Genomic DNA, 12,057 nt, shown 5'->3' on the forward strand with positions numbered 1-12,057 from the left:
TTAACAAAACATAAATAATAATAATAATAATAATAATAATAATAATAATAATAATAATAATCGACCTATAAAATATATCACCTGAACTTTAACTAAAATATTGAAAAATTCTTTTTTTTCTTCTTTTTTTTTGGTGCTTTTGGTGATGAACAACAGGTTGCTCGCATCTCGAACCGTGGTTTGGAAATGTTCTAGAAGTGCTGCACGTACGGGCCATCTTGTGACGGTCCCCGTGTTAACGACACTCACTCCCAGACCGCCGAGCCGTGCCTAACCAACCGGAAGCGCGGAATGATTTCTCCACGGCAAGCAAGGGCGGATAAAAAAAGGAGGGGAGAAAAAAGCATCAAAGAGTCGCTTATTAGATGATTAACCGTTCGTCTAGCGGGATTTCACAAAAGAAGGGGGAAAGCCTTTAAATCTCGCATTGACTGACCATCCATTTAATCACTGTAGGATTATTCTTTTGGATATGGGATCTACCTTCAGGGTCCCCACCTGCTGGGCACCGTAATGGTGGTAAGTATTCACATATATTTTACTGAACATAAAAAATATGTAGCCTGACAGTTTATTGGGACTCTGTAATATGTGGTTTCTCTCCCATTTTAATTGCCAATTTTGTGTGACGTCATTTTAAGCGTTTTCTGTGATAAATTGATCCATGTAACATCAATGGTCTATGCTTCGGTGTGGTGTTCTTATCTTTTTCTATGATATCCCTCCGCTAATTGCGCGCGTGCCAGGCATATTCAGCATTGTTCCTATGCATAATTATTTTTTTCTCCTTCAGTGATGAGGTTTAAATGTAAAGCAAAGGTTAATGTATATTTTTTCCTTTATTTAAACCCAGCCAGTTATTAAAGATTAAATCTACCCCTATTACGAATCAAATTATTTTCTAGTCGTGACAAACAAACCTGTGTGAGAGAAAAAAATACTAGAATCTTTCACGACGTGCGCGTGCTGGTAAAAAATTTTTCGAGATCTCTTTTTTTTTTGTTGATGTTGTCGAAATTATTCCCGAGGGTACGTGACGCAGAAACGGACAACATTCATCCAGGTTTCGACCAGGTAGGCAAGACCTACGTGTGACTGAGGTGACAGGGGGAGAAAAAAAAGCTCCGCCATCTATTTTTGGAAAATCAGTGTGCGTGTGTGTATGTAAGGAAATGACAACAGTGCACACACATCTGGGAAGGACACGCCCAGACTCATTCAGAACCATTTGTTCAACTGTCACTTTTACATCACCTTTAACATACAGTTTGCTCATTTATAAACCAGTCGTTTTTCCGTTGTCCGTTATTCTTGAGAGCAGCCATATTTAAACTCGTCAATAACACATAAGGTGTCAATAGGTTAAGACTACCAAAAATAAGGTCGTCCTCTGTCTGCTTGGTAATGATGTCCTTTTGCACTTTACAGATCGGTTCATTAGAGGACGGTGAAGTTGGCTTGCGATTCGATGCTTCTTTAAAGGGTTATTTCACTCACTTTCATAACACTGAATGCAAATAGACATGATTCTGGCTGTATAACAACCTCTCTTTTTGGCAATATTGCTAGAGCTTATTAATATTGATTGGTTTCCTGGCACAAATGCTACCACTACCATGCTTAACAGCTTGACAAGAAACAAACAAACAAAAAAGCTATAATATTAATGCTAGAAGTCGTTTATTTTATTTTCTCAGGCTAGGTTTTAGCAAAAACAGAAATAATATTTTTATTTTGTAACTGATACCACTAACTGAAAACATGCTCCGCTGAAGAGAAGCTAACATTGCACAATAATTTAAACAATCTTAGTTATGCCTCTTAAGAAATCCTTTGCATTAAAAATAATATCGTGAATGACTTCCACCAGGTAAGACTTAATGTTTTTCTAAAACAAATATTGACATACTTTAGGGAATACAAAACAAAATCCCTCCAATTGGTTTTACCTTTAGCTAGCTAAAGGTAGCATTTATGTTGTTTATTTATACTTTTGACATGATCAATGTGAAAATAACCAGTTAAATCATGTCATACTGGTTTGCTTTAAATTATCGTGTAAATATCATTATTTGTCCTATGTTAAATAACCGTTATCTATTTCTGATATTAACATCTGTCATTTTTAAGTGACAAAAGAGGAAATAGGAAAAACTCTGAACAGGTGGAAATACCTTTTCAACAACACTGTTTACATTGGCAAATATAAAACATTCTGGCATAGAACAACTTAGCCATTTTTCAGGCATTTTATGTTCTGAAATAAGGAAGCTAGAAGTCAGTAAAATATGCGGAACAGGTCTTTAGTCAGTGGGATGAATCAGAAGCCAACTTCAGCCGGTTTCCAACAGGAGGTGGCGGTGGAGGGTGTCTGCTGCTGCCGTCTATAAAGCCAATGAAACACTCAACCTCGGTTAGTCTCCCACCTGTGTGCGCGTGCAAATACCCACGCTTACGGGGCTTTTTTTATATTGTCATGAGTGTTTACTCCTGGGGAGGTTTTATCTTGTTGTTGCTGGGGAAGTAGCCAGAGGGTGCTTCTCGTTAGTGGCGAATGTGACGCTTTTGAGGTGAATACGGAGACTTCGTCAACATGGCGACAGCTGCTGCTGCTGCTGTGGCTCATTGTGAAGTCGCGACAACTCAGGTACCGTCCGACTTCCTTCTTTCTCGTCAGCCTTCACATGTACGCTGGTAGAAATCAGAGCGCGGAGTTTCTGCCTGATTGCCAGCCTGTGTATCAGCTTCTAGCGCGTGGAAACGTTGTTAGAGTTGCTCTAAGGTCACTTTCTCTGAAATTCGGCCAATTAAACGTACCTAACAGGTTTTCTTCCGCCAGCAGCAGCTTCTCGTACAGAACTCCATGTCGGCCCATCTATGCTGGGTTTCTATGGCAGGCTTTAGACAACCCTCAGCAGAAAAATAAGCGACTTTAGTCGAGGTGTCCATTTGTTTGTTTTGGAGACAGCTGCCTTCCTCTTCTTCAGCACCATGGACAGCGAACCATCTGTCCATGGAAAATCATAGCGAACGCCTGAGCATGAAGACTGATAATGGAGGCGTAATATTAAAGAGAGACTCTGTATGTAGTTACCATTTTTGACTGTTTCCATCTGTCTTCAAAAGTTGTTGCTTTTGAAAAATATTCACACAAGTATTATGTATGTATGTATACGTATGTGTGTGTATATATATATATATCTCAGACACATCGTTCTCTCCATACATAATAAATAATCAGTAATGTGCTGAAATTTTAACTCTTTAAATCCCAGTCTGGCTTGATATTAACAGGATGTTTTGCTAGCATTATTTCTTAGTTAACTTTAAACATGTATTCTGCTTGTTATTGAGTAAAACTTGTCTAAAGGAAGCAGTCCTCTGCTGACATGATGCTCTAGCCTTTTAGCATGCCAACCATTCTTTCAGGTAGCTTTACCTTTATAACAGTAATAGATTATTTTCAAGAGGATCCAGCAGGACTCTGGTCACCTTTTCTTAAATTTGAGGTAGTCTTAAACTATCATTACTTTCACAAAAGATGTCACATTCTTATTAAGCAGGTTTCTGTATTTCTCTTAAAATCACAGTAAACAAAACCACAAACATCCAGCAGTTAAACTTAACATGTTTTACATTTTTCTTATTTTCTTATTAGGTCAATATAAAGCACCAGAAATACCAGCAACAGTTTCTTCTATTTACAGTAGTTTGAACATATTATCCTGAAATTAGCATTAAAGTTTTTTGTTGTAATTATTTAATTCTATAAAGAATAACAATTAATGGATGACTGTATGTTGCTCATTGTCCACATCTCTAGTTAGTATTTGTATGTATGAGTCAGACCATATCTTGCGTTTATAGATATGTAATCCTTCCATAAGCAGAAATATCTTCTGGCCGTCCATGTTGTCAGTCTGTCATGTTAAATTTAGCTGTACAGACGGCCACCATGACAGTTGAGCTTAGAGGTGTAGGGTCGGAGGTGAAGATGAGGACTAATGCATTTACAAACAGCTGGACAAGCCGTCAAGCCACACATTACAACACAAGATCCTTTGGGAGATTTTAGAACACACAAGGATGTGTTTAATGGATCTTCTGTCGCAAAGATCCTTATTGACCGCAGTTTGAAACCTGCAGCAGATTTAAGTGTGAAAAAGATGCTTCATGCTGTCCCAACCATGAAGCTCCAATGAGAAAGAAAGAAGAAAACAGGCACATATTGGAACTGTTAATCACAATATTTACCAAGATAATCACTATTACAATTATGACTTCATTTAAAACACCTGACTCATGTACAAAATGGCTAAATGTGATTTGTTTTCCTTCAGTAAACACTTCCACACAGAAGAGTGTTATTATAATCACATATATTTTCAACAATATTAAAGGGGATAATCTCTCACGATTGTTGGGAATTGTTGTGCCCATTTTCATTTATGATGCGATTAATCGATCTATTGCTGATCGTGACAGGCTTACTGATGACACCTGGTTGTTTGTGTCGACTGTCTCTCTTTGAAACAGAAACACCCGTCGACTGACAACGTGTGACGAACCAAGCAGGGATCACTTCTTTTGAATCCCAGCCAATGGGAAGATTTCTAGAAATAATACTGCTCTCACACAAGGGGAAGCACCAAGCAGCCTCTGATAATGGCTCACTAGGGTTTTTTTTCTCTCTTTTGTTGAGGAACTTGTTTGTGTGTCTTCTCACCACTTGTCCTGTGGGAGCAAACCGGGCCTGGGTGTTGACAGTGGGGAGGAACTGGTGCTGCTAACGATTAAGAAAATGGCAGCAGCTCATCGCGTTGGTTTATTCTAAATGTTTTTGATAAGATTTTAGTTTATTCCTGTTCTAATCTGAAACCATCTAGTAGTTAATTATTGCAGGACAAAATGTCCTTTGGGTCTACAGAGAGCTCTGGTAGCAAGAGGCAGAACACAGTGATAAAAAGACAAAGATAGAGAGTTACATAGGGAAGACTAGTTAGATCAATGCTGCCTCACAATACATTTATACCTCTATTCTCTCTTATAGCGTTACCTTACTAAAATGAAGGCTGAAGTAAAATTTTGCCAAAGTGATTTTAGTTTTTGACAAAATCACTTTTAGCAAAAGAAAAAAACATTGACTGATGATTATTTTAGGAAGATAACGACATGTAACGTTGAAACACTGATTAAAATATTTGATGTGTATTGATGATTTATCTGATGGCATTTGACAAAATGTAATGTTTATTGCCTGTTTAATGACTGTCTTGAGCTGCCTGGTCGCTGACATGTAATATACAAATAAGCTTGAACTTAATGTATAACATAACATTAACATGAATTCATGCATTTTCTTTAGAGTTCTTCTAGATACTGATGGCTGCGATTTCCTGTAGCAGTCTGTAATACAGCAAGTCTGTTGAAGCTTCTGACTGAAGACCCTGTCATGAAGAGAATACTCAGGGTTCGGGTTGTCTGTTATTTTCTGGACGTCCTAAAGAATCTTCAATAAAGTTGCACTTAAATGTATGAAGGAGGGAAAACATTCATTGTTTAAAGTGGACTGGAAACAATCGGGGGGTACGAATATTTTTCCTCGGGGCTGTATTGGTTTATTTCTCCTCAGAGCTCTATCTGGAAAAAGATGCTGAATAAATGTGAAGCTGTTCATGTTCTCACATCATCAGTCATCAGTTATAAAACCCAACATGTTCAGACTATTGTGTTCAACAGAAAGGCAATCCAGAGCGTTAGTCACTCTGAAGCAGTGAAACGGACTCACTGCGTCCTTGTTTCCCACTCCTAACGTCTACCCAGATGTGATGGCAGGTTCTCATGTCAAAATAAGAGCCTTTAATAGAGAAGTGATGACAACACCCGGTGTTTTGGACCCCCTTCCCCCACTTATTTCTCAGCAGCTCTCTTCCATAGCTGAGCTCCTCGCTGCCCTCTGAAGGAGCAGGATGACAAGATGGCGCAGCTGCTTGTACCGCCCGGACCAGACAGCTTCCGCCCCTTCGTCCCCGAGTCGCTGGCCGCCATCGAGAGGCGCATCGCCGAGGAGGAGGCCCGGCGACCCCGGGCGGAGCGCCGCAGCGACGATGACGATGAAAACGGGCCCAAGCCCAACAGCGACCTGGAGGCGGGGAAATCCCTGCCCTTCATCTACGGGGACATCCCTCCAGGCATGGTGTCAACCCCTCTGGAGGACCTGGATCCCTTCTACAGCAACCAGAAGGTCGGTTTCACTCGACCTCTGCGAGAGGAACAAAGGAGCATAAACAGATTCCCATAATAAAATTCATTTGTCCTTCAGATTAAGGTATGACTCATGCAGTCTAGTTTGAATGATTGCAGCTCTGCAGACTCTGGCTTTTCAGAGTCTGCAGTCTGAAGTTTGTTCTCTGGTGATCAAACTTTTAATTGCATAGAAAGTTTCATGAACTCTGTACAGATCATTTTCAGCATTTTGGTTACTATTAAAAATAAAGCCAGAATAATTAATCTGTAACTCAAAGATGGTGTCTTATCTAAAAAGTAATAATCTTATGCTTCATTAAAATCAATGGCTGTATTTCCAGGAGTTGTTTCATGTTTCATCCATATCCTTTCAAAAAATATTTACATGATATCTGCTTCAAGCTAAACCTCCAGTTAGTCATAGGGTAAATAAAAATTAAAATAACCCAACTTAACATGCATATGCATATCATTTCAGTGGACCATTATTAAAAGTTCATGTATTTCAGTAATTCCATTTAGAAAGTGAAACTTGGAAATATTGAAACATAATTATACATTTTAGTTCTAGTATTTATTTGCCAGAGAAACTGGATTTTGTGCAACCATCAAAATCATCAAAAGTACTAAATACAAAGCCATTACTGTGTAATAAAACAGGAGTTTGACTTGAGTTGATTAGCAGAAATAAATGACCTTCTCAGATTGTTTAAGTTAATATCCCATATCAGAACATATAAAGTAATGAACGTCTTGTTGAGTTAAAATATTTATCACACGTGAACATGAACACGATGTTCTTGAAGTCAGTATACGATTAGTGTAGCGATTTGATTCATGGATAAGTTTTCAGCAGCTGCCATGTTCGGTTTCTGTATTTATGGTCATTGTGCATCACATTCTATACAATGTTTTCTATGGCAATCTTAACCCTTTTGGGTCTTTTTTTTGTCTTTCAGACCTTCATAGTATTGAATCGTGGGAAGGCAATCTTCCGTTTCAATGCCACTTCTGCCTTGTACATCCTAAACCCCTTCAACCCTCTGAGGAGGATAGCTATTAAAGTTTTAGTGCACTCATATCCTTTCAGAGTTTCTGGTGGACGCAGCTCGATTTGGATTAAAGGGATTTATCAGACAATAGAGGGAGTTAAAGGAGCTGCCGGTAAAGACTGTGTGGCTCTGAATGCTTTGTTGATCTACTCATCACTACAATACAACCAGAGGGCAGCCGGTGTTGGTTTAAATGCTGTCTGGCTAGACGTAGTTTGACTGGTTTTATTGTTCTTTCAATCAGCCGATTTCCTTGTGCACCTTAACTTTGCTCCCACGATGTTCAGCATGTTGATCATGTTCACCATTCTGACCAACTGTGCTTTCATGACCCTGAGTAACCCCCCAGAGTGGGCAAAGAATGTAGAGTAAGTATACAGACGTCCACTAAGATTTATAATAATGTGACAAGTATTCATTCTCCTTCAGCTTTCCCACAGTTTGTTACAATGCAAACACAAAACTAAGCAACAACTGACCTGTCCTATACGGGGTTTAATTTGTAAGTAGAGAAAAATGATCAGCATTAATTTGGGAGTTTAAATGGGGTTCCATTTTTCAACATGTTATTCATTCATTTATAAATGTCACATCGAGCTAAATGTTTAGTTTGTAAACTAAATACTGAGTTTGCTAATGAAATTGCGTTGGTAAATTATTAGCTTTCACCACCAAGCTAAGTATTTCATTTGTAAACTACTGAGCTACTGAGACTAACAAAATAACCAACTTGCCAAAATATTAATTTTGAAGCTAAAAAATTAACTAACAAACTATTAATTATAATCAAAAAAAATATCTCACTAAGTAACTAAAAATTTTGTTTCAGTTGTATTTAGCATTGGCTAAATATTTAGCTGTAATTAAATTTTTAAATTGGAGCTAATTGTAAATTATTTATCATGGTAATTAAATGTTTAGTTTGAAACTCAAAGAATGAATGAATGGTGAAGATACAACTTTGAAATATCAATCTCCCCCCTGTGACAGGCTGAAGAGCCCAAATGATTAATTTTTGACCAACTACACATGGTACTTCATAGTTTGCCAGGTATATGTGGTGCTGATTGAATGTGTGCAGTATGGATTCTAATCCATACTGATTTTTATTAGGACAACTTGTATGAGTTTCCTTTCATGTCACATTTATTCACCACTTTGTGTTGGTCTGTGACGAACTCCCCGAACTTGGCATTGAAATTTGTGATTGTCACAAGGGGAATTCATTCTTTTTGTGTAACACGAAGGTTTGAGTTCTGCTCTGTTTGTCTTAGCTTCTCTCTGTCTCGTTGCCGGTTGCAGCCAGATCCAATTTTTCTCTCTGCGTGCGTTTTCATTTCCTCTCCTCCTCACCTTGCTGCCCAGGTACACATTCACAGGGATTTACACCTTCGAGTCCCTTATAAAGATCCTGGCCAGGGGCTTTTGTGTGGGGAAGTTCACCTTCCTGCGGGATCCATGGAACTGGCTTGACTTTAGCGTCATCCTCATGGCGTAAGTATGACCACAAAGTCTTGTTAGGATCGTCTTGAAATGATCTGCCACAGATTAAGCAGCCAAAAGTTTTTAATGTTAATCTGCCCAGAAGATTAATACATCCTGAATGTGAGAAGATGAACAGAATGTAATCTGAAGCTTGGTAGTGTACCTTTAGAAAGCATGGCTAAGGGAATCATAAATGTACTCTGTCATAATGGATGTGAGCCCCTAAAGCACGCACATTGGCCCATATTTGAATCGCGCCTCAGCGATTCCAGCTATTTGTCTTTAAAGTGCAAGACAAAGACTTGAGTGTTACAGTGCATGCCTCTTTGTTGGTAAAGATTTTGTATCTTATATATTGTATCATGTGGAGATGCACCGATCAGAGTTTTATGGCTCATTTCAAATTTTTTGAGAGTTTGTTTTCAGGAGTTGACATGCTAATGCTAATTCTGTCTGGAATTGACCTTTATAGCATCACAATCTGACAAATTTGGTTAATAGGAACTTGCAAATTTTGAAATGTTTTGGCTCTAGGATGAGGTGTGTTTTTTTGGCTGTACTGAAAATGGTTTATTTTGCAAAACTGCAATGAAAACACTTTTTTCACATCACATGAGACATGTGATTGACAACCGGATGTTGCTATTGGAGGGAACCACAAAGAAGAAGTTGACAGGAAGCAGTTGGGCGACGATGTTTTTCAGTGACTTATCATGTGAACAAACTTATTCACGTGATTTTAATTGCGTTTCTTATTTAATGGAAACGCCACAATTGCAAGATTGTATTTTTTCAACACATTTTGTGCATGTTTGTAATGGAAATGCAGCTTGTGCTTATTCCTTCGAGAACTTTTTAAGACATTTAATGACTGATATGAGGAAGAGGAGCAGTCTTCTTCCCTCATTAAGAAGAACTCTGAAGGATATCGTTACTTTGACCTGGTAGTGTTGTGACTTTTGAGTTTCGTCAGCTTGTTTCCTCGGTGCATCTCTAGCGTCGTGCTCCAGACTCCCATTTATTATCCCACATTTTCCGAAGCCAGACTATTTCTCCCATGTGTTATGACTTGAGCAGTAGGTTTGCCTGTGCATTGCTTTGCAGTAACTGTGCATTTGATCCTGCAGGTATATAACAGAGTTTGTAAACCTAGGCAATGTTTCAGCTCTGCGCACATTCAGAGTTTTGCGAGCTTTGAAAACTATCTCAGTAATCCCAGGTAAGGGCGCCAGCGCCTGCTGCCAGCAACTCCTGCCATTTGTCCTCTGTGTGTGACCGTTTGCCGTCCCCCTCCTCCTCCCCCAACCCACCCCTTCCTCTCCCCGTGGCCCTCCTTGTTGTCTCGTAACGCCTCGTGTGTGGATGTCTGATTTGTGTATGCGTGTACGTATGTGGGGTGTGTGTCCCACACCTTTCCCCCCCTTCCAAAACCCCTCCTCCCCCCTCCTCCTACCTCCCCTCCTTCCCCTCCACTGCATTCCCTTACAGATATGTCACAGAGTTTGTGGACCTGGGCAATGTCTCAGCACTGCGAACCTTCAGGGTTCTGCGAGCCCTGAAAACAATTTCAGTCATCCCAGGTGAGAGAGCCATCAAGGCCCAATAAGGTTAACATACAACGCTAACGGCTAACTGACATTTCGCTAACATTCAAACCCATGCGCCCACCCCCCTGCCCCCTCCTCTCAGCTCATCTCACTGTAGCTAAGCCTGACGACGCTTGTCGCCGTCCCTCATGCTGCCTTCGTCCCAAGGCCAGTAAAAGCTGGAATCTGGCTCCAATCTGCACAGATTGACATGATTCTCTGCTTTTAAGACACATCCTTTAAGGCAGAATTCTTTTTGGTTGAAATCTATTCTTGCCTTGGGAGCCTTCCAAGTAGAGTTTGTGCACTATTTCTTTCTTTCCTTTTTTGCATGAGACATTGCAAAAGCCGATTTTCTTGTGGCAAGCTCTTTTGTGTGTGTGTGTGTGCAGGGTTCCTCCCTTACCTTGTTTTCCTGTGCATGTCTTGTTCAATGTTGTGTGTTTTTATGGTAAAAGTGCACAGTGAGTGGTACGAAATGGTACTTGATAACACACATAGCTAGGTTCAGAAGTTTACATACTCATACATTAATTGGGTGTCATGATAGGTTTTGTCTTATGATGCATTTCAGCCTTTTTTTCTCTTTGAGATAAATGAAATAATTTTAAATTCAGTACAAATCATCTCTGATCTAAATGGTTAGAAATACACATGAACAAGTACATAGATACAGACACCCTCATTACTGGTTTAAGAAGTCGTACACCTAACTCCAGATTTGAAAATTCATCATCATTGAATTGTGTGGGGGAAAAAAGGCAACTCAAGTGCATCATGTACGACTCCAAATCAATGACACGCATGTTTGATGAGTGTGTATAACTTCATGAATGGCACTGTAACACACTATTAGCTCTTTACTTAAAGATGATTGTCACCAAATATCTACTAAATAGCTGTTAAAACAAACATTTGGAGTTTGAGTAAAGCAGAGGAACATGCATCCAGATGGTTTGGATACATCAACAGGATGGATGGTGTGTGTTCTGGACAAAAGGACGTTGTATACAGAGCTGAATTTCTGTGACAGTCGATACCTGTGAACATCCACAAAACTCAAAAACAAAAATCTGGCACATATCACATTTAACGTTGCAAATACATTCTTTAAATTCTGCTACACACGTGACCTGAAGCCAGAGAAGTTAGCCCACTAGCTCATGGGTTGCATGTTGTTGGGCCTATTTAGGACTTTAACTTGAACTCTTTCTCCACCCTTTAAAAACCATGTAAAATCAATTGCAGTGCGATTGCCAGCCTTTTTAGGAAGGTAGTTGGACATTTAATCACACGAACATATACATTTGCTTTAGTCCGACTTTAAATTCTCTTGGTTTTGGTTTTGCCGCACTACAAAGCACACAGAACCAGAACCTGCACATTTTTCTACAAATGAAGAAACCCATAGAAAAGATTTGCAACAATAGTAGCCGTGGCAACAGGAAGTTATCAGAAGGATAATGAATCAATGCTGGAGTGCAAAAGTATTCACACCTCACCTTATTTTTTTATATTCATCAGTTGATTTTATTGGAATCTTTTATATGTTTTAAGAAACAAAACTGAGCAAAAAAACAAACAAACAAAAAAAAAAAAAAAAAAACCTTTGTCACCCTGATTCCTGGATGACAGCAAATAATTCATACAGGAACTTTCACTGCCTGTTACTGTAATTTCTTAATAAC

The 12,057-nt window shown here is 39.2% G+C and overlaps 1 protein-coding gene across 10 annotated transcripts in view; it reads left to right on the forward strand.

The window, feature by feature from the left end:
• The first annotated feature begins 216 nt into the window (after positions 1-216).
• Positions 217-12,057, forward strand: part of LOC106964235 (sodium channel protein type 2 subunit alpha-like) — a 38,819-nt gene continuing 26,978 nt past the window's right edge. For 2 of the 10 annotated variants that reach the window (XM_015059656.1, XM_015059687.1), the window contains exons 1-5: positions 5,978-6,244; positions 7,206-7,324; positions 7,577-7,666; positions 8,664-8,792; positions 10,272-10,363. In XM_015059656.1, coding sequence (XP_014915142.1) covers positions 5,978-6,244; positions 7,206-7,324; positions 7,577-7,666; positions 8,664-8,792; positions 10,272-10,363 — 697 coding nt within the window. Of the gene's footprint in view, positions 520-975; positions 1,075-2,406; positions 2,648-5,924; positions 6,245-7,205; positions 7,325-7,576; positions 7,667-8,663; positions 8,793-9,910; positions 10,003-10,271; positions 10,364-12,057 lie in introns of those variants that run through there. The other 8 variants (XM_015059697.1, XM_015059670.1, XM_015059634.1 and 5 more) reach the window with 8 other exon arrangements.

The sequence above is a fragment of the Poecilia latipinna genome, unplaced genomic scaffold (assembly GCF_001443285.1).
Source record: "Poecilia latipinna isolate Pla-1442-1.1 unplaced genomic scaffold, P_latipinna-1.0 Scaffold65, whole genome shotgun sequence".
NCBI classification, from domain to species: Eukaryota; Metazoa; Chordata; class Actinopteri; order Cyprinodontiformes; family Poeciliidae; genus Poecilia; species Poecilia latipinna.